General features: G+C 29.7%; 1 protein-coding gene across 12 annotated transcripts in view; it reads left to right on the forward strand.

Moving 5' to 3' along the window:
* Window positions 1-24,602, forward strand: part of kay (transcription factor kayak) — a 350,765-nt gene that overhangs the window by 286,266 nt on the left and 39,897 nt on the right. For 8 of the 12 annotated variants that reach the window (XM_073960793.1, XM_073960798.1, XM_073960797.1 and 5 more), the window contains exon 3: window positions 14,823-14,870. The exons of the other annotated variants lie outside the window; for them this stretch is intronic. In XM_073960793.1, the coding sequence (XP_073816894.1) occupies window positions 14,823-14,870 (48 nt within the window). The remainder of the gene's footprint in view (window positions 1-14,822; window positions 14,871-24,602) is intronic. 12 annotated transcript variants of the gene reach the window in all.

Here is a 24,602-nt window from a genome sequence, read left to right on the forward strand (position 1 = left end):
AACCGATGCATCGCGATGAAAAGAAAATTTCAGATTTTTTTTTATAAAAAAATTATTTTTTTTCTGTAAAAATATTTCAATACAATACAAACTCCTTAGGTCATGATAGCTCAATTAATTCAATTAAATAATATTCTCAGTTTAGTTTTAAGCAAAATTCTAAACTTTTTCTATAAAAGTTTTCATATTTTTCTATAAAAAAAATCGGAGGTTTATTAAAAAAAATTTCTGATTTTTTTATAAAAATTTCTCAGGTATTTCTATAAAAATTTCTGTGATTTTTGTTTAATTTAATTTTGTCTAAAAAAATAGAAAAAATCAAAATTTTATATATAAAAAATCATATATTTTCTAAGAAAAATTTTATATTTTGTTTCGATTAATTTTTTTTTATAAAAAATGTCCGATTTTTCTACAAAAAATTTCAAAATTTGTTCTGAAAAATGTGTCGTTTTCTATTCTCAGCTTTCTTCTATGAAAAAACTTCTCAGATTTTTTCTATAAAAATGCTATGATTTTTTATAAAAATTTCTAATATCTTTCTTAAAACAATGTTAGAAAAAAATTAAAAATTTGAGTTTTGAAAAATTAATTTTTTTGTAAAAAATTCTCAGATTCTACTACAAAAATTCCACATTTTTTCTATGAAAATCTCTTTTTTCTATAAAAATTCTCAGATTGTTTTCTATAAAAAGATCGGAGATTTTTCTAAACTATTTTCTGATTTTTTATAAAAATTTCTCAGGTATTTCTATAAAAATTCTTCGATTATTTTCTTAATTTAATTTTTTTTAGAAAAAATTGGAAAAAAATCAAAATTTTATATATAAAAAATGCATATATTTTCTAAGAAAAATCTATATTTTGTTTCGATTAAATTTTTTTAAATAAAATTTCAGATCTTTCTACAAAAAATTTCAAATTTTTTTCTAAAAAATGTGTCTTTTTTCTCTTCTCAGCTTTCTTCTATGAATGACTTTTTCTATAAAAATTCTCCGATTATTTTCTTAATTTATTTTTTTTCTAAAAAAATTAGAAAAAAATATCAAAATTTTGTTTATATATAAAATTTTGATATTTTTTCTATTTTGTCTAAGAAGAATTCTATTTCTATAAAATTTTTTTTTATAAAAAATTTCAGATTTTTCTACAAAAATTTCAAAATTTGTTCTAAAAAATGTGTCTTTTTTATAAAAATTTCTCAAGTAGGAAATTCTGAGATTATTTCTATAAAAAAGTCTCATATTTTTCTTAAAACAATGTTAGAAAAAAATTAAAAATTGAAAATTTTAGTTTTGAAAAATTACTTTTTTTATAAAAATTCTCAGATTCTACTACAAAAATTCCACATTTCTTCTATGAAAATCTCTTTTTTCTTAAAAATTTTCATATTTTTCTATAAAAAATTCGGAGATTTTTTCTAAAAAATTTTCTGATTTTTTTATAAAAATTTCTCAGGTATTTCTATAAAATTTTCTGAGATATTTTTATTCATTTAATTTTTCATGAAAAAAATAGAAAAAAATCAAAATTTTGTATATAAAAAAAATCATATTTTTTCTAAGAAAAATTCTATATTTTTTTATAAATATTTTTATAAAAAATTTCAGATTTCTCCACAAAAATTTTGTCTAAAAAATGGGTCTTTTTTCTATTCTCAGCTTTCCTCTATGAAAAATTCTCAGATTTTTACTATAAAAATGTATGATTTTTTATACAAATTTCTCAAGTATTTCTATAGAAAATTCTCAGATTTTTTCTATTAAACAGTTCATTTTTTTCTTAAAACAATGTTAGAAAAAAAATAAAAATTTAAAAATTTTATTTTTTAAAAATTAATTTTTTATAAAAACTTCTCAGATTTTCCTACAAAAATTCCACATTTTTTTTTCTATGAAAATCTCTTTTTTCTATAAAAAATTCTCAGATTGTTTCTAAGAAAAAATCGTATTTTTGATAATATATTAAAAATTATCTGATTTTTTATAAAAAAACGCTTTGACTTTTTATAAAAAATTCTAATACTTTACACATTTTTTGTAATTTTTTATGATTTTACAAATCTAAGGTTTACATTATTTTATTATCTTCCAGATTTTTTTGTACAAATTCTCTATTTTTTTAATAAAAATTTCTCGGGTATTTCTATAAAAAATATCTGAGATTTTGTTTATAAAAATGACTTAAATTTTTTTCTTAAAAAATGTTTAGAAAAAAAATCAAAATGTTTGATATACAAAAATTTCATATTGTTTCTAGGAACAATTCTCATTTTTTTATTAAAAATTTCAATTGTTTCTGTAAAAAAATTCTATAAAAATTCTAAAACAATGTTCATATATTTTTTTACAAAAATTTTCATATTTTTTCTACAAAAAAAATTCTTTAAAAATTCCGAGACTTTTCCATAAAAAATCCATATTGTTTCTAAGAAAATTTCAAATTTTTTTTATAAAAATTCTCAAAAAATTAAAAACAAAAATTTATATTTTTTTCTATATTCTATAATTCTAATAATTTATAAATTTTTTTTCTAATTTTTTGTGATTCAAACAATTTAAGGTTTACATTATTTTATTATTTTCCAAATTTTTTGTACAAAATTTTATAATTTTTTAATAAAAATTTCTCTGTTATTTCATAAAAAATATCTGATATTTTGGTTATAAAAATGACTTAAAAAATGTTTAGAAAAAAATCAAAATTTTTGATATAAAAAAATGTCATATTGTTTCTATGTTTCAAAGAACAATTCTCAACATTTTCTATTACAATTTTCAAATTTTTTTCTATAAAAAATTTTCAAAAAATTAAAAATTTTTTTCTATAAAAAATTTTCAGATTGTTTCTAAGAAAAATTCCCAAATTGTTTATAAAAACAATCGTTGATATTTTTTATTAAAACGATTTTTTTATAAAATATTTTTTTCTATTTTTTATTAAACTTCTATAATTTTTTTATAAAAAATCTCAGGTATTCCTATAAATCATTCTTAAAAACTCTCAATTAAAAAAATACTTTATTATTGAATTTTCATTTTAAGTTCTCCAGATTTTTTCGTAAAACATCTCTAATTTTTTATAAACATTTTTCAGGCATTTTTTTCATAAAAAATAGAAACCTTTTTTCATAAAAAAACTTCAATATTTTAGTTTATTGTTGTCTTATTAGGACAAAAGTCAAGTTTTTAATTAATTGAGCTAACATGACCTAGGATTGCGTTAGTTTTTCAATACAAACTCCTTAGGTGATCTTAGCTTGATAAATTTAAAATTTTAAATTAAAAAAAAAATCCATATTGTTTTTAAGAAAAATTTTATCTTTTTTCCATTAAAATGTTTCAAGTTTTTTCCAAAAAATTTTCAAATTTTTTTGCATTGAAATTTTTCAGCTTTTTAAATTTTCATTTAAAACTCTCCAAGGACACACTCCGTCCATCCATGGATTATAAGTATTCGGAGATTTACTCTCAATCACTCCTACCAGTTCCGCTAAGTTGTCAGCGTAATATGTATCTTCTAGGCATTTCACAATTCCCAAACCTATGGACACTCACTATGCTTTCCCGACCATTTTCCCATTGAAATACCTTGCATCGAAAATGTTAATTTGAAATTATATTTCCCGCCTGAAAAAACACCTGCTCCAGATTAGTTAAACAATTGTGGATTACGATTTAAGTTCAACAAGAAAGATATATAAAACAAAGAGGGGTCAAGTCACTGGTCTGCTAATGGTGTTTGGCCAAAATAACTAAAACCAACAACAATGAATCGCATAAAAGCAACTTGACTTATATCAAATAACCGAGAATACCAAACGAAAGAAATGAGGGTGAACATATGAAACCATTCTTTGCACTTCTCATATTTAATAAGCCGGTGTTTCTTTTCTTCCTTTGTTTTGTTGTTCTGCATTAAACCCCCCATTCTTTGCAAAATGAGCAAATATGTACGCAGTCGGCGGCAGCTACACAAAGAATTGACATAAAAGTCACAAGTCCAGCACGTGGCCATATTATTTTGCAAAAAAAACAGCACATACCCAATACGATACCCTCACAAAGTAGTTCCCTTTAAACAACCGCTAAACGTATGTTGCTGGTTGGCTCAATTTAATTTAGAAAATATGTTGTTATAACACAGCAAATTTGGTAAAGTGGTTTGTATGTCTCTGTATGTGACCTTAAAATGTTAATTCATTGATTAGGGTTGGTAGTACGTACAGGGTAAACTGATAACCAATAAAATGTATTAGGGGTTCGTTCTTTCTTTAACATAGCAAATGGAGGTAATTGTTTTCGTACCAACTCCCTAAGGACTAATTTAAAAGTCAGCAAAAAGACGAAAGATTATTATCATTATAGACTTGAGGTGGTTTTTTTGAGATTACAAACAATGCAGGTGGGAATTAGGAAATAGAATTTTCAATAGCATACACCAAATTGTGCTTTTTTTGTTTTTGAGGACCTAAATGTCCTGTAAACAGATCCCTAATTTTAATAAATATCATTTTTGGAAGTGCTATGAGTTCCATCGTCCATTGGTGGTGTTTTTGTTGTGGGTATCATAAACAGCTGGCCTAATTGTTCAGTCCAACATGGACTGACTTTTTTCTGTAGAAAAAATTTAAACCGACTGCGGACTAACTTTTTTTCTATAAGCAAAATGCCCAGTCCACTGTGGGCTGACTTTTTTCTGTATGAAAAAATTTCAGTCCACAGTGGACTGACTTTTTTCTATAGGAAAAAATCTCAGTCCACTGTGGACTGACTTTTTTCTATAGGAAAAAATCTCAGTCCACTGTGGACTGACTTTTTTCTATAGGAAAAAATCTCAGTCCACTGTGGACTGACTTTTTTCTATAGGAAAAAATCTCAGTCCACTGTGGACTGACTTTTTTCTATAGGAAAAAATCTCAGTCCACTGTGGACTGACTTTTTTCTATAGGAAAAAATCTCAGTCCACTGTGGACTGACTTTTTTCTATAGGAAAAAATCTCAGTCCACTGTGGACTGACTTTTTTCTATAGGAAAAAATCTCAGTCCACTGTGGACTGACTTTTTTCTATAGGAAAAAATCTCAGTCCACTGTGGACTGACTTTTTTCTATAGGAAAAAATCTCAGTCCACTGTGGACTGACTTTTTTCTATAGGAAAAAATCTCAGTCCACTGTGGACTGACTTTTTTCTATAGGAAAAAATCTCAGTCCACTGTGGACTGACTTTTTTCTATAGGAAAAAATCTCAGTCCACTGTGGACTGACTTTTTTCTATAGGAAAAAATCTCAGTCCACTGTGGACTGACTTTTTTCTATAGGAAAAAATCTCAGTCCACTGTGGACTGACTTTTTTCTATAGGAAAAAATCTTAGTCCACTGTGGACTGACGTTTTTCCTACGGAAAAAATCGCATTCCACTGTGGACTGACTTTTTTCCATAGGAAAAATTCGCAGTCCACTGTGGACAGACTTGTTCCCATTGGAAAAAATCGCAGTCCATTGTGGACTGACTTTTTTCCATAAGAAAAAATCGCAGTCCACTGTGGACTGACTTTTTTCCATAGGAAAAAATCGCTATCCACTGTGGACTGACTTTTTTCCATAGGAAAAAATCGCTATCCACTGTGGACTGACTTTTTTCCATAGGAAAAAATCGCAGTTCACTGTGGACTGACTTGTTTTCCATAGGAAAAAATCGCTATCCACTGTGGACTGACTTTTTTCTATAGGAAAAAATCTCAGTCCACTGTGGACTGACTTTTTTCTATAGGAAAAAATCTCAGTCCACTGTGGACTGACTTTTTTCTATAGGAAAAAATCTCAGTCCACTGTGGACTGACTTTTTTCTATAGGAAAAAATCTCAGTCCACTGTGGACTGACTTTTTTCTATAGGAAAAAATCTCAGTCCACTGTGGACTGACTTTTTTCTATAGGAAAAAATCTCAGTCCACTGTGGACTGACTTTTTTCTATAGGAAAAAATCTTAGTCCACTGTGGACTGACTTTTTTCCATAGGAAAAAATCTTAGTCCACTGTGGACTGACGTTTTTCCTACGGAAAAAATCGCATTCCACTGTGGACTGACTTTTTTCCATAGGAAAAATTCGCAGTCCACTGTGGACAGACTTGTTCCCATTGGAAAAAATCGCAGTCCATTGTGGACTGACTTTTTTCCATAAGAAAAAATCGCAGTCCACTGTGGACTGACTTTTTTCCATAGGAAAAAATCGCTATCCCCTGTGGACTGACTTTTTTCCATAGGAAAAAATCGCTATCCACTGTGGACTGACTTTTTTCCATAGGAAAAAATCGCAGTTCACTGTGGACTGACTTGTTTTCCATAGGAAAAAATCGCAGTCCACTGTGGACTGACGTTTTTCCTACGGAAAAAATCGCATTCCACTGTGGACTGACTTTTTTCCATAGGAAAAAATCGCAGTCCATTGTGGACTGACTTTTTTCCATAGGAAAAATTCGCAGTCCACTGTGGACAGACTTGTTCCCATTGGAAAAAATCGCAGTCCATTGTGGACTGACTTTTTTCCATAAGAAAAAATCGCAGTCCACTGTGGACTGACTTTTTTCCATAGGAAAAAATCGCTATCCACTGTGGACTGACTTTTTTCCATAGGAAAAAATCGCTATCCACTGTGGACTGACTTTTTTCCATAGGAAAAAATCGTTATCCACTGTGGACTGACTTTTTTCCATAGGAAAAAATCGCAGTTCACTGTGGACTGACTTTTTTCCATAGGAAAAAATCGCTATCCACTGTGGACTGACTTTTTTCCATAGGAAAAAATCGCAGTTCACTGTGGAATGACTTTTTTCCATAGGAAAAAATCGCAGTCCACTGTGGACTGACTTTTTTCCATAGGAAAAAATCACAGTCCACTGTGGACTGTCTCCTACATCCTAAGCGAACTATTTGACTATTTTCCTGTCTTTTATTAAAATTTTTTTCTTCCATAGAAAATTTCCTGAACGCTAATAGAAATTCTATCCACGTGAGTTGGAGTTAGCTACAACTCAATTTCTCTTCTGTTATAACCCGCTTTGCAAAACTGTTGCCATGCGGCACCAAAAGCAGAGTAGCAGAACTTTTTTTGTTGATTTCAAGTACTGCCACTACACTTCACATGCCATACCAATGGGAATTTCGTTGTTGTTTACCACAGTCAAACCAGCCAACTCTAATGGAAACATGCAATTCCATGCCGGCAACCAAGAGCAGCAATCATCCAACCAACCTTTGTATGATTATTTATCTTGACTTGTCAATGTATTGGTGGTATGGTGGCGGCTGCCAAGTGAAAGGAACTAAAGAACATACAACCTGCCTGCACTGCAAATAGCCAATATTTGTTAAGTAGAGTATGGAGTGCAGCAAATAAGAGGTTTGTGTGTGTGTTGATTGTCTGGTGTCTCTTATGAGTTTTACAGTTCTATTATTTTGTTTTTATTTTTTGTCCGGCTGGCCCAAAACAGCTGGTGACTGACCATGACCATTGAGCAGCAGCAGCATTGAATCGAATATCCATCACAAATGAAGTTCCATTCAATTTGTTGATAACGAGTGTGCAAGCACATTGGTTTTAAAACGTGATCTAATCAAAATTTATGGACTACATTAAAAAATAATTAAAAATGTTTTTCACAGCCTAAAAGTAGACCACAACATTTTTATATTACCCTAAAAGTAGGCTAATTATAAAAATTATTTTTTTAATTTGTTTTATTTTTTATTTTTAAAACACACTTTGTTACAAAAAATTAAAGACATTTTAAGGCTTTTGAAAACTAAATTTCCTTTCCCTTCTACGAAACGAACGTATGACGTCACACTGCTGCAATATGACTGCTATTGAGTGGCCTAAAATTGAGGTTGATAGCTTATGCTTTTCCTCAATACTCTTGTGGCTAAATTCTCTGTTTGGCAAATGGCAAATTGTGATATTCGAGTAGCTTTGATGGACGTTAGCAGTGGCCGGCCGTGGTAGTAGAATAAAGGGTATAAAAAACAAACACCAAAATAATCGCTGCTACTTTCTAAATGAAAGAAGTCTGTCTGTCGGTCTGTCTGCTGCATCAAATCAACTCAATTTTAACTTACCTCGACCGAGCTACCGTCCATTTGTATGCTCTTCTTGCGGTTAGGGTCTAAAGCACCGGGTATTCATATAATTTAATTTTGGCAAACATTTCGCCCAGAAAAGAGGGAGAAAAAATTGTTTACGACATATTGTCTTGGTCTTGGACAGCGAATCCAAAATTCCTTGGTTGTAACGACCATTAGAGCTAATAGCATAGAAAGGTCTTTCTTTCGTCGTTTAGTTTTTGGGAGTATTTTTTTTTTTTTTTTTTTTTTTGGTAAAAAAACTATCACTTGTATTAAATTACAGGTCATAGTAAATATAGTTTTGTTCCTAATTTTTGGAAATACTTTCGTATTATGTTTGAAATTATAGACATTGGCAAGTAGGAAAATAAAGCCACATTTTGCTGTTGGCTTTATTAAATAAAAGGAGGTTTCTGTTGCAAAACGACAAATTGTAAGAAAATTGAAAATTGCCACTAATTAATTTGGAATCGAACCAAATGTCATTCAGGCCTTAAATAGACAATGAGAACATAAAATCTAAAGTTTTAACTTGGAGACAATATCAACATAATAAGGACACAATAAGGACAACTTAATAATGACACATAGATGCGCTTTGCAGAGGACCACTTGAAAAGATTTCCAGCACAACGAAAAATAATTTAATTGTCTTCTTTATTGGAAGTAACTTTTTCACTCAATACATAAACAATCCTCACCTATGTATATTAAGTCCTTACGCAACTATAGTGGTGAATACAATTTAGGCGACTTATGATTGATTGTTATGCCACTAATGACCCTGTAGACAGGTTAGGCAGGAGGACATTATGACACTCAACGGGGATTTGTGTGTCTATCCCATTCAATCATTGCTTTCATTGAACAAAAAATAAAAGGTAACGACCACAAACATTAATAGACGAATCCATACAAATGAGCGAACAGTAATGGCAAATCTTCCGACTGTTTTAGTTCCTTATTCTGATTAGATTAAAAATTATTTTGTTAATGTCCGACGACAACAAGTCGGCTCCTTTGTGGCAATGGAAAATGAGCGCAAAAGAAGAAGGAAAACGTTTCAATTTAAATCATTGGATTAATTTGCTAATGTGAGTAGATTTTTGTTAAGTCTTTACGCTTTCTTTTCTTTTTCCTTCCTTATTCGTATTTGTTGAAAGTTATTTTTGTTGTTTTGCCTCTATTTCTAGTGACTTTTTTAGGTTCTAGGGAGAATTTATTGTAGGGCGAATGGTAAATGATTTCATTTTGTGGGATTTCAAGTTAAAACATACATATTTTTATTTGTGTAAATGAGGTTAGACTAAACCGCTATTATTCTACATTTGTTTATGGTCAATATCGTAAATTTAATAAAATATGTTTCTAACGAAAAAACCTCAGTACCCTTGGCACTGAAATTTTTTCTAACGAAAAAACCTCAGTACCCTTGGCACTGAAATTTTTTCTAACGAAAAAACCTCAGTACCCTCGGTACTGAAATTTTTTCTAACGAAAAAACCTCAGTACCCTTGCTACTGAAATTTTTTCTAACGAAAAAACCTCAGTACCCTTGCTACTGAAATTTTTTCTAACGAAAAAACCTCAGTACCCTTGGTACTGAAATTTTTTCTAACGAAAAAAACCTCAGTACCCTTGCTACTGAAATTTTTTTTAACGAAAAAACCTCAGTACCCTTGGTACTGACATTTTTTCTAACGAAAAAACCACAGTACCCTTGGTACTGAACTTTTTTCTAACGAAAAAACCTCAGTACCCTTGGTACTGAACTTTTTTCTAACGAAAAAACCACAGTACCCTTGGTACTGAAATTTTTTCTAACGAAAAAACCTCAGTACCATTGGTACTGCAATTTTTTCTAACGAAAAAACCTCAGTACCATTGGTACTGCAATTTTTTCTAACGAAAAAACCTCAGTACCATTGGTACTGCAATTTTTTCTAACGAAAAAACCTCCGGACCATGTGTCCTGAAATTCTTTCTAACGAAAAAACCTCAGTACCAAGGGTACTGAAATTTTTTCTAACGAAAAAACCTCAGTACCAATGGTACCGAAATTTTTTCTAACGAAAAAACCTCAGTACCCTTGGTACTGAAATTTTTTCTACCGAAAAAAACCTCAGTACCCTTGGTACTGTAATTTTTTCTAACGAAAAAACCTCAGTACCCTTTGTACTGAAATTTTTTCTAATGAAAAAAACCTCAATACCCTTAGTACTGAATTTTTTTTTTTTACGAAAAAAGCCTTTTTTTCTAGCGAAAAAACCTCAGTACCCTTGGTATTGAAATTTTTTCTAACGAAAAAACCTCAGTACCCTTTGTACTGAAATTTTTTCTAACGAAAAAACCTCAGTACCCTTTGTACTGAAATTTTTTCTAACGAAAAAACCTCAGTACCCTTTGTACTGAAATTTTTTCTAATGAAAAAAACCTCAATACCCTTAGTACTGAATTTTTTTTTTACGAAAAAAGCCTTTTTTTCTAGCGAAAAAACCTCAGTACCCTTGGTATTGAAATTTTTTCTAACGAAAAAACCTCAGTACCCTTTGTACTGAAATTTTTTCTAACGAAAAAACCTCAGTACCCTTTGTACTGAAATTTTTTCTAACAAAAAAACCTCAGTACCCTTTGTACTGAAATTTTTTCTAACAGAAAAACCTCAGTACCCTTGGTACTGTAATTTTTTCTAACGAAAAAACCTCAGTACCCTTTGTACTGAAATTTTTTCTAATGAAAAAAACCTCAATACCCTTAGTACTGAATTTTTTTTTTACGAAAAAAGCCTTTTTTTCTAGCGAAAAAACCTCAGTACCCTTGGTATTGAAATTTTTTCTAACGAAAAAACCTCAGTACCCTTGGTACTGAAATTTTTTCTAACGAAAAAACCTCAGTACCCTTTGTACTGAAATTTTTTCTAACGAAAAAACCTCAGTACCCTTTGTACTGAAATTTTTTCTAACAAAAAAACCTCAGTACCCTTTGTACTGAAATTTTTTCTAACAGAAAAACCTCAGTACCCTTGGTACTGAAATTTTTTCTAACGAAATTTGGTACTGAAATTTTTTCTAACGAAAAAACCTCAGTACCCTTTGTACTGAAATTTTTTCTAACGAAAAAACCTCAGTACCCTTGGTACTGAAATTTTTTCTAACGAAAAAACCTCAGTAATCTTAGTACTGAAATTTTTTCTAACGTAAATATCTCAGTACCCTTGGTACTGATTTTTTTTCTAACGAAAAATCCTCAGTACCGTTGGTACTGAAATATTTTCTAACGAAAAAACCTCCGGACCACGTTTCCTGAAATTTTTTTCTAACGAAAAAACACTCCTGAAATTTTTTCTAATGAAAAAACTTCCGGACCAAGGGCCCTGACATTTTTTCTAACGAAAAAACTTCCGGACTAAGGGTCCTGAAAGTTTTTCTAACGAAAAAACTTCCGGAACTAGAGTCCTGAAATTTTTTTCTAACGAAAAACCTCCGGACCAGGGGTCCGGAACTTTTTTCTAACGAAAAAACCTCCCTACCAAGGGTCCTGAACTTTTTTCTAACGAAAAAACCTCCCTACCAAGGGTCCTGAACTTTTTTCTAACGAAAAAACCTCCGAACCAAGGGCCCGGAAATTTTTTCTAACGAAAAAACCTCCGAACCAAGGGTCCGGAAATTTTTTCTAACGAAAAAAACCTCCGAACCAAGGGCCCTGAAATTTTTTCTAACGAAATACCCTCCGAACCAAGGTTCCTGAAATGTTTTCTAACGAAAAAAAAACTGCGGACCAGGTGTTCTGAAATTTTTTCTAACGAAAAAACCTCCGAACCAAGTTCCTGAAATTTTGTCTAACCTCTGTCCCAATGGTTTCCATAGGTCTTAGAATTTTTTCTATACCATTCTAATATTAAATTTTAAATTTAAATTTTTCTTTGGAAATAAACAAGAAAACGCTTTCATTTATTTGGTGAAAATGACAGTGAATCCTTGCAATTTTTTTTTACCCAGAAGGATATGCTTTCATTGTTACACACAGACGGAGACACATTGTTAACATTTTATGACATTATTGCTGATTGTTGTCGCCTTCAATGTCACTCCTTTGGTGCAGCCTGGTGGTGGCGTGGTCTTCGTAGTGTGTCGCGTCGAAATGCATTTAAATAAATTAATGATGAAGTTTCAAGACTTTGCTTCTTGGTTATTTGTTTTTATTTTCTTTTCTTTTTGTGTAAAATTCTCTTAACGCACAAAAATGGACTTGACTTGTTTGCTAACTTTTAAGGAGTGTCGCGTCAGTTGTCTCGTTTCGTAAAAAAAGTATTTAAAAATAAAGTTTCATTTCCCCCTCAATTTCATAATTCATTTCTTCTTTTTTGAGTTTTGTAAAGAATTGTAAAAAAAGAGAGAAGAGGTGTGAAGTGAAGAAGTCGTGGGGTCTAAACTCCAACATTTACGCAAGATTGCATGTTTGTTGCAGTATGTTTTTGTTATTATAATTCTTTTGTATTGCATTTGTGTAAACTTTTCAAGTGGAACGGAGAAACAGCAACCAATGACAGCTGAAACCATGAACAACGAATATGTCCATGCCATCCATAGCCTTTAACGAAGGATTTATGAAGTTATTTTGTTTTCCGTTGGATTCCATGAATACCCTAAGTTACGATTTCAAAATGCAAAAGCCCCTTACATATATTTCCAATGAAAAACAACAAGGAAGAAGGAAGATTAATATGGGTTTCCATTGCCACTTTTTCTTTTAGAATTTTTTTCAACACTCTTTTTTTTTTTAAAGACAAATCTTCTTTGTTTTAAAAATAATTTTTGATTTGACACATTTCTCGCCATTATTTCATTGTTGTTGTTCTCATTCTTGTTGGCTGTTGGGTTGCGACGTAGAACCCCAATGTATTAAGTATCTTCGGAGTTAAATGATGACACACTTCTGGCAGGAATTAAAATTATTATTACAGTTGTGTTGCTTTCAAACTAAGGGCAAAGTTCAAACTGTCAGGGTTCTTCTTTTATGCGTGCTTCCATGTGTGTATGTGTGTGTGCGTGAGTCCATTAATTAACAGCTGTTTTATGAGTTTTATTCTGAAATTAGTGAAACTTTTTTTCTTTTGAAAGTGGAATTTGGAACTCGGCGTTTTTTCTTATTTTAAACACAAGATTTAATTATTATTTTAACAATTAAAAAAATAATCAACCTGATTTGCAGATAGCTAAAAACTAATGTACAAAATAACCTATAACAAGAGTGGTGGACCTAATCTGGAACAGACTCCTAATTTAGTTTTTGTAGTTCTTGTTGGGATCACTTTGTTGAAATTTTCAAAATTAATTCTTCAACAATGTATTGACAGTGTTATCGCTAGAAAAAAGTCCGTCCACGGTTGATAATTTATCCTAAATAATCATTTCAGAGTGGACTGAGAGTCCTGAAATTTTTTCTAACGAAAAACCCTCAATACCAAGGATACTGAAATTGTTATATTTTTTTCTAACGAAAAAACCTCCGGACCAAGGGTCCAGAATTTTTTTCTAACGGAAACACCTCCGCACCAAGTTTCCTGATTTTTTTTAACAAAAAAACCTCCTGACCAGTTGTCCTGAAATTTTTTCTAACGAAAAAACCTCAGTACCAAGTGTGCTGAAATTTTTTCTAACAAAAAACCTCAGTACCAGGAGTCCTGAAATTTTTTCTAACGAAAAAACCTCCGAACCTAGTTTCCTGAAATTTTTTTTAACGAAAAACTTCCGGACCAAAGTTCTTAAAATTTTTCTAAAGAAAAAACCTCCGTACCAAGATTCCTGAAATTTTTTCTAACCAAAAAACCTCAGTACCAAGGGTCCTGAAATTTTTTCTAACGAAAAAACCTCAGTACCAAGGGTCCTGAAATTTTTTCTAACGAAAAAACCTCAGTACCAAGGGTTCTGAAATTTTTTCTAATGAAAAAACCTCCGGACCAAGGGTCCTGAAATTTTTTCTAATGAAAAAACCTCCGGACCAAGGGTCCTGAAATTTTTTCTAACGAAAAAACCTTCGGACCAAGGGTCCTGAAATTTTGTCTAACGAAAAAACCTCCGGACCAAGGGTCCTGAAATTTTTTCTAACGAAAAAACCTTAGTACCAAGGGTCCTGCAATTTTTTCTAACGAAAAAAACCTCAGTACAAGGGTCCTGAAATTTTTTCTAACGAAAAAAAACCTCAGTACCAAGGGTCCTGAAATTTTTTCTAACGAAAAAAAACCTCAGTACCAAGGGACCGGAAATTTTTTCTAACGAAAAAAAACCTCAGTACCAAGGGTCCTGAAATTTTTTCTAACGAAAAAAAACCTCAGTACCAAGGGTCCTGAATTTTTTTCTAACGAAAAAAACCTCAGTACCAAGGGTCCTGAAATTTTTTCTAACGAAAAAAAGCCTCAGTACCAAGGGTCCTGAAATTTTTTCTAACGAAAAAAAAACCTCAGTACCAAGGGTCCTGAAAATTGTTCTAACGAAAAAACCTCAGTACCAAGGGTCCTGAAATTTTTTCTAACGAAAAACCTCCGGTCCAAGTGTTCTAAAATTTTTTCTAACGAAAAAACCTCAGTACCGAAGGTACTGAATTTTTTTAAGCCCATGATTTTTATCTCTCTCCATCAGTTTCCCTTATTTTTTCGCAAGTTTCATTTTATTAATATATATTTTTTCTATATTTCTTTGCAGGTAAGTGTTGATCACTTAAAAGATTTCAGTTTCAAACGACTCAATAGCGTAAGTTCCATTTCAATTTTGTACTGTACATACACATATTTTATATGGTTTTTTATATATTTTTTGTATAATTCGTTTTAATTTAATCAACGGATGTTTTTGTGAGTTCAGCCGACCTTTAACCTCCAATTACAAAGAAAAAGTTTTTGTTTTTTCATATTTTTTTCACGATAAAATTTTATTTACCCCTTTCGAAAAAAATCACAAAAATTTGTTAAGGTCTTTGACATTCATTGTCTGCCAGCCGCCGCCACTTTGATAAAATATTTGAACATTTTTTGTATTTTTTTTTTTTTTTAATTTTATTAAACTAAAGTTCTTTTGTTGTAAATCAAAGCTGAACTCAATATGGCATGCAATTCATATTTTAAACAATGCAAAAAACAACAACAACAACAAACTAACAAATAAAGAATAAATGAATTTTAGTATGACGACGGGTAGTAGTGGTGGCGTTGGCGGCAGCTAATCAAGTCTACCATGACATGGTATTTGATATATGTATCGTGGCTTTGGAAACAAACGACATAATGAAATCTAAAGACGGAGTACAGTTGATTATTTGTTAAGCTGCAACATTTGGGGATTTATTGCTAGGTTTAATTTAATTTAATTTAATTGTTTTTTTATTTTTATTTCATTTTTCCATGTTATTTTTGTATGTAATAACTTTTTTCACGGTCTGTGATAGTCCCAATGAAAAACAGAAACGTTTTATAATTTGAAAAGTCTGCTGGCCTTAATAACTGTATTAGCAAAATGTTTGGCTTGCATGGTAACAGTTTAGAGGGATTTAAACAAAAAAACCAAAAACCCAAGTGGACTGGAATTTTTCTATACAAAAAACCCACAGTCTCAAAAGGTCTGGAATTTTTCTATACGAAAAAAACCACAGTCCAAGGAGATTAAAATTTTTTCTATACCAAAATCCACAGTCCCAAGCAGACAGAAATGTTTCCTCTACGAAAAAACCAGTCCCATGGGGACTAACATTATTTCCATACGAATAAACCACAGTCCGAAAGGGCCTGGATTTTTTTTCTAGAAGAAAAAAAACACAATCCCAAAGTGTCTTCAATTTTTTCTAGAGAAAAAAAATTTCAGGAACTTGGTCCGGAGGTTTTTTCGTCAGAACAAATTTCAGGAACCTTAGTTCGGAGGGGTTTTTTTTTGTCAGAACAAATTTCAGGACCCTTGGTTCGGAGGTTTTTTCGTTGGAAAAAAATTCAGGATCCCTGGTTCGGAGGTTTTTTCGTTAGAAAAAAATTCAGGAACCTTGGTTCGGAGGTTTTTTCATTAGAAAATATGTCAAGATCCTTGGTACGGAGGTTTTTTCGTTAGAAAAAATTTCAGGACCTTTGGTTTGAAGTTTTTTTCGTTAGAAAAAATTTCAGGACCATTGGTTTGGAGGTTTTTTCGTTAGAAAAAAAAAATTCAAGAAACTTGGTTCGGAGGTTTTTTTGTTAGAAAAAAATTTTGGACAATTGGTCCGGAGGTTTTTTCGTTATAAAAATTTTCTGGAATCTTGGTTCGGAGGTTTTTTCATTAAAAAAATTTCAGGACCCTTGGTCCGGAGGTTTTTTCGTTGGAACAAATTTCAAGACCATTGGTCCGGAGGTTTTTTCGTTAGAAACAATTTCAGGGCTGTTCGTCCGGAGGTTTTTTCGTTAAAAAAAATTTCGGGATCCTTACTTCGGAGGTTTTTTCGTTAGAAAAAATTCAGGGAACTTAGTCCGGAGGTTTTTTCTTTAAAAAAAAAAACAATTCAGAAACGTTAGTTCTAAGGTTTTTTGTTAGAAAAAATTCAGGACTCTTGGGTCTGAGGTTTTTTCTGTAGACAAATTTCAGCAAATTTCGGACTGAGTGTTTTTTCTTTAGAAAAAATTTCAGGATAATTGGTTCTGAAGGACCTTTGGTACTGAAGTTTTGTCGTCAGAAAAAAATTAAAGAATCTTTGTTCTGAGGATTTTTCGTTAGAAAAAATTCAGGACCCTTGATTCACCTGTTTTTTTTTTTTTTTTTTTTGTTAGAAACTAAATCAGTGCCCTTGAGTCTGAGGTTTTTTCTTTAGAAAAAATTTCAGGAAACTTGTTTCGGAGGTTTTTTTGTTGGAAAAAAATTCAGGAAATTTGGTTCGGAGGTTTTTTCGTTAGAAAAAATTTCAAGAACCTTGGTCCGGAGGTTTTTTCGATAGAAAAAATGTTAGGAGCCTTGGTCTGGAGGTTTTTTCGTTAGAAAAAATTTTCGGAACCCTGGTTCGGAGGATTTTCGTTAGAAAAAATTTCAGGATACTTGGTCCGTAGGTTTTTTCGTTAGAAAAAATTTCAGGAACTTTGGTCCGGAGGTTTTTTCGTTAGAAAACATTTCAGGAACATTGGTCCGGTGGTTTTTTCGTTAGAAAACATTTCAGGAAACTTGGTCCGGAGATTTTTTTCGTTAGAACAAATTTCAGGACCCTTGGTTCGGAGGTTTTTTCGTTAGAAAAAATTTCAGGACACTTGGTCCGGAGGTTTTTTCGTTAGAAAAAATGTTAGGAGCCTTGGTCTGGAGGTTTTTTCGTTAGAAAAAATTTTCGGAACCCTGGTTCGGAGGATTTTCGTTAGAAAAAATTTCAGGATACTTGGTCCGTAGGTTTTTTCGTTAGAAAAAATTTCAGGAACATTGGTCCTTAGGTTTTTTCGTTAGAAAACATTTCAGGAACATTGGTCCGGTGGTTTTTTCGTTAGAAAACATTTCAGGAAACTTGGTCCGGAGATTTTTTTCGTTAGAACAAATTTCAGGACCCTTGGTTCGGAGGTTTTTTCGTTAGAAAAAATTTCAAGAACCTTGGTTCGGAGGTTTTTTTAGAAAAAATTTCAAGAACCTTGGTTCGGAGGTTTTTTTAGAAAAAATTTCAGGAATTTTGGTCCGGAGGTTTTTTCGTTAGAAAAAAATTTCAGGACTCTAGGTCTGGAGGTTTTTTCGTTAGAAAAAATTTCAGGAACCTTGGTCCGGAGGTTTTTTCGTTAGAAAAAATTCAGGAAACTTTGTCCGGAGGTTTTTTCGTTAGAAAACATTTCAAGACACTTGGTTCGGAGGTTTTTTTTTCGTTAGAAAAAATTTTCGGAACCCTGGTTCGGAGGATTTTCGTTAGAAAAAATTTCAGGATACTTGGTCCGTAGGTTTTTTCGTTAGAAAAAATTTCAGGAACATTGGTCCGGAGGTTTTTTCGTTAGAAAACATTTCAGGAACATTGGTCCGGTGGTTTTTTCGTTAGAAAACATTTCAGGAAACTTGGTCCGGAGGTTTTTTCGTTAGAAAAAATTTCAGGACCCTTAGTTGGGTTTTTCGTCAGAACAAATTTCAGGACCCTTGGTTCGGAGGTTTGTTCGTTCGAAAACCTTAGTTCGGAGGTTTTTTTGTTGTTAGGAAAAATTTCAGGACACTTGGTTCGGAGGTTTTTTCGTTAGCAAAAATTTCAGGAACCTTGGTTCGGAGGTTTTTTGTTAGCAAAAATTTCAGGACCCTTGGTCCGGAGGTTTTTTCATTAGAAAAAATTTCATGAACCTTGGTTCGGAGGTTTTTTTGTTAGAAAAAATTTCAGGACACTTGGTCCGTAGGTTTTTCGTTAGAAAAAATTCAGGAAACTTGATCTGGAGGTTTTTTCGTTAGAAAAAATTTCAGGACCCTTGGTCCGGAGGTTTTTTCGTTAGAAAAAATTTCAGGACCCTTGGTCCGGAGGTTTTTTCGTTAGAAAAAATTTCAGGACGCTTGGTCCGGAGGTTTTTTCGTTAGAAAAAATTTCAGTACCCTTGGTCCGGAGGTTTTTTCCTTAGAAAAAATTTCAGGAATCTTGGTCCGGAGGTTTTTTCGTAAGAAAAAATTTCCGGAAAAAAATTCTGGAAACTTCGATCTGAGGTTTTTTCTTTAGAAACATTTTCAGGAATCTTGTGTCTGAAAATTTTTTCGTTAGACAAAATTTAGGAACCTTGGTTTGAAATTTTGTCACTAGACAAAATTCAGAAACCCTGGTTCTGAGGTTTATTCATTAGAAAACCGTTCAGGAACATTTGATCTGAAGTTTTTTTGTTAGAAAAAATTTCAGTACCCTTGTCTCTTAGGGTTTTCCGTTAGAAAAAAATGTAGGCACCTTTGGTCTAAGGTCTTTTATTTAGGAAAGATTTCATGAACCTTGGGTCTGAGGTTTATTTCATTAGAAAAATGTTTGAGACACTTGGGTCTGTTTTATGTTAGAAAAAATTCCAATACCATCGTTGAGAGATTTTTTCCCTCTAGAGATCTGAAATTTGTTCTAAGAAAAAACCGAAGGCCTTTTGGAGCCTGAAATACCTCAGGCCGTAACAGATCTGAATTTTTTTCTTAACCAAACAACTCCAGTCCGTAAAAGACCTAATTTTTTCTAAACGGAGAAACCTCATGCCTCGACTCAGGCCCCTCGGGGGGGGCTAGATTTTTTCTAGTAAATATCTCAGCGCCCCCAATAAGACAAAAATTTCGCAAACAAATTTCTGAATTTTTTTCTTACGCGAAAAACCTGACAATCTGAAAAAACCCGCAATAAAATATGCCACTGCCAATTTTTTGATTTATGGCAACGAAAAAATATTGAAAATAATTCCAAAATAAGTAAAATGCTCAATTTGTTTTCGTCAATATGTCAAAAACATAATAATTCCAAACAAATAAGACTAACTGATGGCGGCGGCGTTAATGTATTTATAAGCCGCGTCTCCACACTTGGTTCTTCCTTTTTTTGCTGCTGCCATAGAATTTCAGTGAAGTGTTGGAAAAAAATTCCCCGATTTTATGGTGTTTGTGTGTTAAATGCAAAAAAAGTTTTATTTTTATTTTAGTACGATTTTATTGTTGTTGTTGTCTGCTCATTATTTGCCGCACATTCTCCATTGTTGTCTTGTTTGAGGCTTTTTATGGGTAGCGTGCAATTCTCAAAGTCATTGACTTACCGCCATATTAACCAAACTGAAAAGCAAGCAAACCAACCAAACAGCCAACGTCAGGCGGCCACTAAAATCCAACAGCCAGCCGCCAATAGTCATCAAGTCATTTTGGCTTACTGTTTACAGTGGGACCAGGTGATGAGGAGCATATTAGGATATCATGTCCTGTAACTAAATAAAAAATAATAATTTCCTGTAACTAAATAAGTAAAAATATTTTTACTTATAAATTTAGGGAACCCAAAGAAGGATTTAGGTTCGAAAGTACAGCATCAAATTTTTAGTTGCTTTCAACATATTTTTTTTTGCATTATTTCGTCTTCTCCATACGATACCTATTCGCAAAACCCTCATCCAACTGTATTTCAATCAACGGCAAAAAATGTGTTTTTTTTTTCTTTTTGGATTTTCGCAAAAAAACATTCAACAATCCAAATAATACTTGAAATTGAATTAAAAACCAAATAAAAAGAATCTAAAAAAATATATTCTAAATTTAAGTCACGTTATAATGACGCGCCGCATACTAAAATTAACGACTGACTGTGTAATGGAAATGCAGAATATTGAGCTGAGAAAAAAAAACACACAGAACGATTTCCAAGTACAAAAAAATTGTTGAACGTTTTAATTGATATTAAAAAAGCCCCAAAATGAATGACTTAAATTTTTAATGAACAATTTAATTAAGCTTATCTCGTGTCTATATCTAATACAATATCCTAACTAAGATGGGTATTGAGTAGCAGCACGTTGTAGAAATTTCGTGAGTGTGTGTGGCGTTTGCTTGTCAATGAACTGAGACAATGTCCGACGAGACTTGGAATACATCAACGTATATATTGTACTGCGGGTGGCTGACTAGCTAGCCATCACTATCAACTAAAATAGAAACTCTGTCTAGAGTTAAGCTAATTAATTAAGACAATATTGCGCATTGTCCAGTAAGGCGGGTATGATAAAACGTATGTGAGATAAATTGATGTTTACGATCACAAATTTATTTCTAATAAAGTTAAATTTTAGTGGCATATATTTTATACACTTACGAGTAAGCTTGAAATTTGGTTATGAAAATCTAGTGGTATTCGTATATCTTTCTAGTCGGGGCATCATTATGCATTTTATTGACGTAAGTCAAGTCAAGAATGGGATCGTTGTTATTTGATCCTTTTATCTATGTCAATATCGGTTAATAGGCCGTTCAGATCGGGTTTCATAAGGCCCAGATATCTATTGTCAAGCTGGATTAGCTTTCTTAAACAAACCAAATAAGTACTGCCTTATCTACTTTCGGAAGCAACCATGCCTTGGAAACATTGCACTTCTTTCCATTTCAAGCCACTCTACCCACCAAAATAGCCCATTACCAAATAATTACTTACAGAACTACTTACTGCTACACCAATGTTATCATAAAAATTCTATAAAAATTTTTATTGCCAAAACTTTTTATAGGATTTTTTTCAATTTTTTTTTTATTTTGTAAAAAATACAAACATTTTTGCATATAAATTGTGAAAAGTTCAACAAAATCAAATGTCATTTTTAATTATTTCTCTTTCGAGTTGAGCTGCTCTGACCTAAGGAGTGTTTTGATATCCAGTGAAGTTCCACACACATCCAATGCCATTTTTAATATTTTTTTTTTCATTATTTATTTTTTTTTTCTCTATTAAATCAATAATTTATTACAAAAATGTTGAAACAATCACTGAATTATTCATTACAATTTATTGGACTGACTAACTTACAGTAAAGTTAGTTAAATTGTCAAGCCATAAGCATTTTGTTTGCAAAAAAAAAAAACATAAATAGCCGCATTAATATTTCATAAATATATTGACATTGACTGAGAGAACATGAAATTACCTTCAGCATTACAAAAAAGGTAATAGATTTAAAATTAATAACAACAACTATAAACGGCAGATTATTTATTTACATAACTTATATGCAATGGGCTGGTTATAAATTGAAAAGTAAAATGAAATAAGTTAAAGTTAAAATCCAATAAAAATAAATAAATTTATTGAATTGAATTTTTAGAAAAATATAGTATAAATATGTATTATATAACTGTAAAATAAGCATAAAATATAATGGAAAATAAAAAAGCATAAAATACAAAAAACAAAATACAATATATAAAAAATAAAATATTAAAACTTAAATGTAATAAATAACGTATAAAAAATAAATAATACAATATAAAAATTATAAAATACAAAAACTAAAATATAAAATGTAAAATATCCAATATAAAATATAATATTTTAAAAATAAAATAAAAAACTTCAAATATAAAATATAGAATAATAAAATACAAATATAAAAAAGAATAATAAAAAACAAAATATAAAATGTAAAATATTAAAGATAAAAAATATAAAATACAAAATATAAAATATGAAATTTAAAATATGAAATATAAAAATAAACAAAAAATATAAATTATAAAACATAAATATAAAATATAATAAAATATAACAAAAAATTATAAAATATAAAAAAACATAAAATAAAAAATATAAAAAAAATATGAAAAATTAAATATAAAAAATAACGTATACAAAATAAATAATAGAATATAAAAAATAGAAAATACAAAAAATAAAATAAAAAAATGTAGAATACAAAAAATAAATTATAAGATATCCAATATAAAATAAAAAATATAAAATATAAAATATTAAACACAAAATTCGAAATATAAAAAATAAAAACCTAAAATGAAAAGTATAAAATATAAAGTAATAAAATAAAAAATATAAATTATAAATTATAAAACACAAAATATAAAACAAAAAATATAAATATAAAGTATAAAATATAACAAAAAATATATAAAATAAAAAAATATAAAAAACAAGATACAAAAAATAAAATATAAAAAATAAGGTATACAAAATAAATAATAAAATATAAAAATTATAAAATACAAAATATAGAATACAAAATGTAAATTATAAAATATCCGATATAAAATTTAAAATATAGAATATAAAATATTAAATATAAAAAATATAAAATATGAAATTTGAAATATAAAATGTAAAATATTAAATATAAAGTACGAAATATAAAAATTAAAATATAACATTAAAAATATTTGATATAACCTATAAAATGTAAAAAATTAAATATCAAATGTAAAAACTAAAATATAAAATGTAAAATATTAAATATAAAATATGAAATATAAAATGTAAACTATAATATATAAAACATAAAATAAAAAGTATAAAATACAAAATGTAAAATATAAAAAATAACAAATAATATACAAAATTTAAAATGTAAAATATAAAAAATAAAATTTTAAATATAAAAAATAAAATAATAAAATAAAAAATATAAATTATAAAACACAAAATATAAAAAATAAAAATTATAAAAACTAAATATAAAGTATAAAATATAACAAATTAAAAAAATAACAAATAAATAATAAAATATAAAAAATAACTTAAAAAATAAAATATAATAAACGAATAAAATACAAAAATAAAAAATAAAATATTAAAGTGCTTAGTATTCAATATTTAAAATTAAAAATTTATTTATTACATATTATATATTAAAATATAAAATTAAAAATATATCTTATATAAAAAATATAGAATACAAAAAATCCAATATAAAATTTATAAAATAAAAAATAAAATATAAAATATAGAATATAAAATACAAAATAAAATATGAAATTTGAAATATAAAATGCGAAACATAAGAAATATAACTTTAAAAATACATGATATAAACTATAAAATGTAAAAAATTAAATATAAAATGTAAAAACTAAAATATGGAATATAAAATGTAAATTATTGAATATAAATTATAAAATATGAAATATAAAATATAACATTTAAAATATAAAATAAAATATATAATATATAAAATGTAAGATATAAAACAATACAAAAAATAAAAATTATAAAAAATAAATATAAAGTATAAAATATAACAAATGAAAAATAACAAATAAATAATAAAATACAAAAAAATAATAAAAAAATAAAAAAAAAACAGTAAGGAAAGAATCAAAGTCGGGCGGGTCCTACTGTATGATACCCTACACCACTGTGAATATGTAAAATATAAATCGGAGCTATATCCAGATCTTAACCGATTTCGATATAATTTGGCACATTTATTTCCAGACCGAATTCAGTCACACATTTCACACATATATCATTGAAATCCGAAATATATAGCGTGTTTGGTACAGGAAATCGGCCGAAAATATATATGGGAGCTACATCCAAATCAGAACCGATTTTCACCAAAAGCAATAGCGTTCTTCTTATGGGTAAAAAAATTGTAGTCCCCAATTTTCAGCTGAATCGGACAAAAAATGGGACCTGTACGTTGCGAACAAAAATACATGGACAGACGGACGGACATGCATAAATCGACTCAGAAAGTAATTATATGTATATCCCCAAAAGGAACTATCGGTCTATTTCGTTTCCTTTTGTATGTTACATAAAAATGCACAAAGACATAATACCCCTTACCACAGTGTGGTGTAGGGTATAATAGAATATTAAAATGCTAAGTATTAAATATTAAAAATTTAATTATTACATATTAAATATTAAAATATAAAATTAAATATATATGTAATATTTATATAATAATATAATATATTATTTATTAATTTTCTTGTTTAGAGTTAAGCTTGAGGATCGGAAATTATTTGCGAGTGAAAAATAAATCCAAGGACGCGAACCCACATAGTCACCAAATTACGTTACCTGTTTTCACT

Source organism: Musca autumnalis, unplaced genomic scaffold (assembly GCF_047663935.1).
Source record: "Musca autumnalis isolate F117 unplaced genomic scaffold, ASM4766393v1 scaffold_1, whole genome shotgun sequence".
Taxonomy (NCBI): Eukaryota; Metazoa; Arthropoda; class Insecta; order Diptera; family Muscidae; genus Musca; species Musca autumnalis.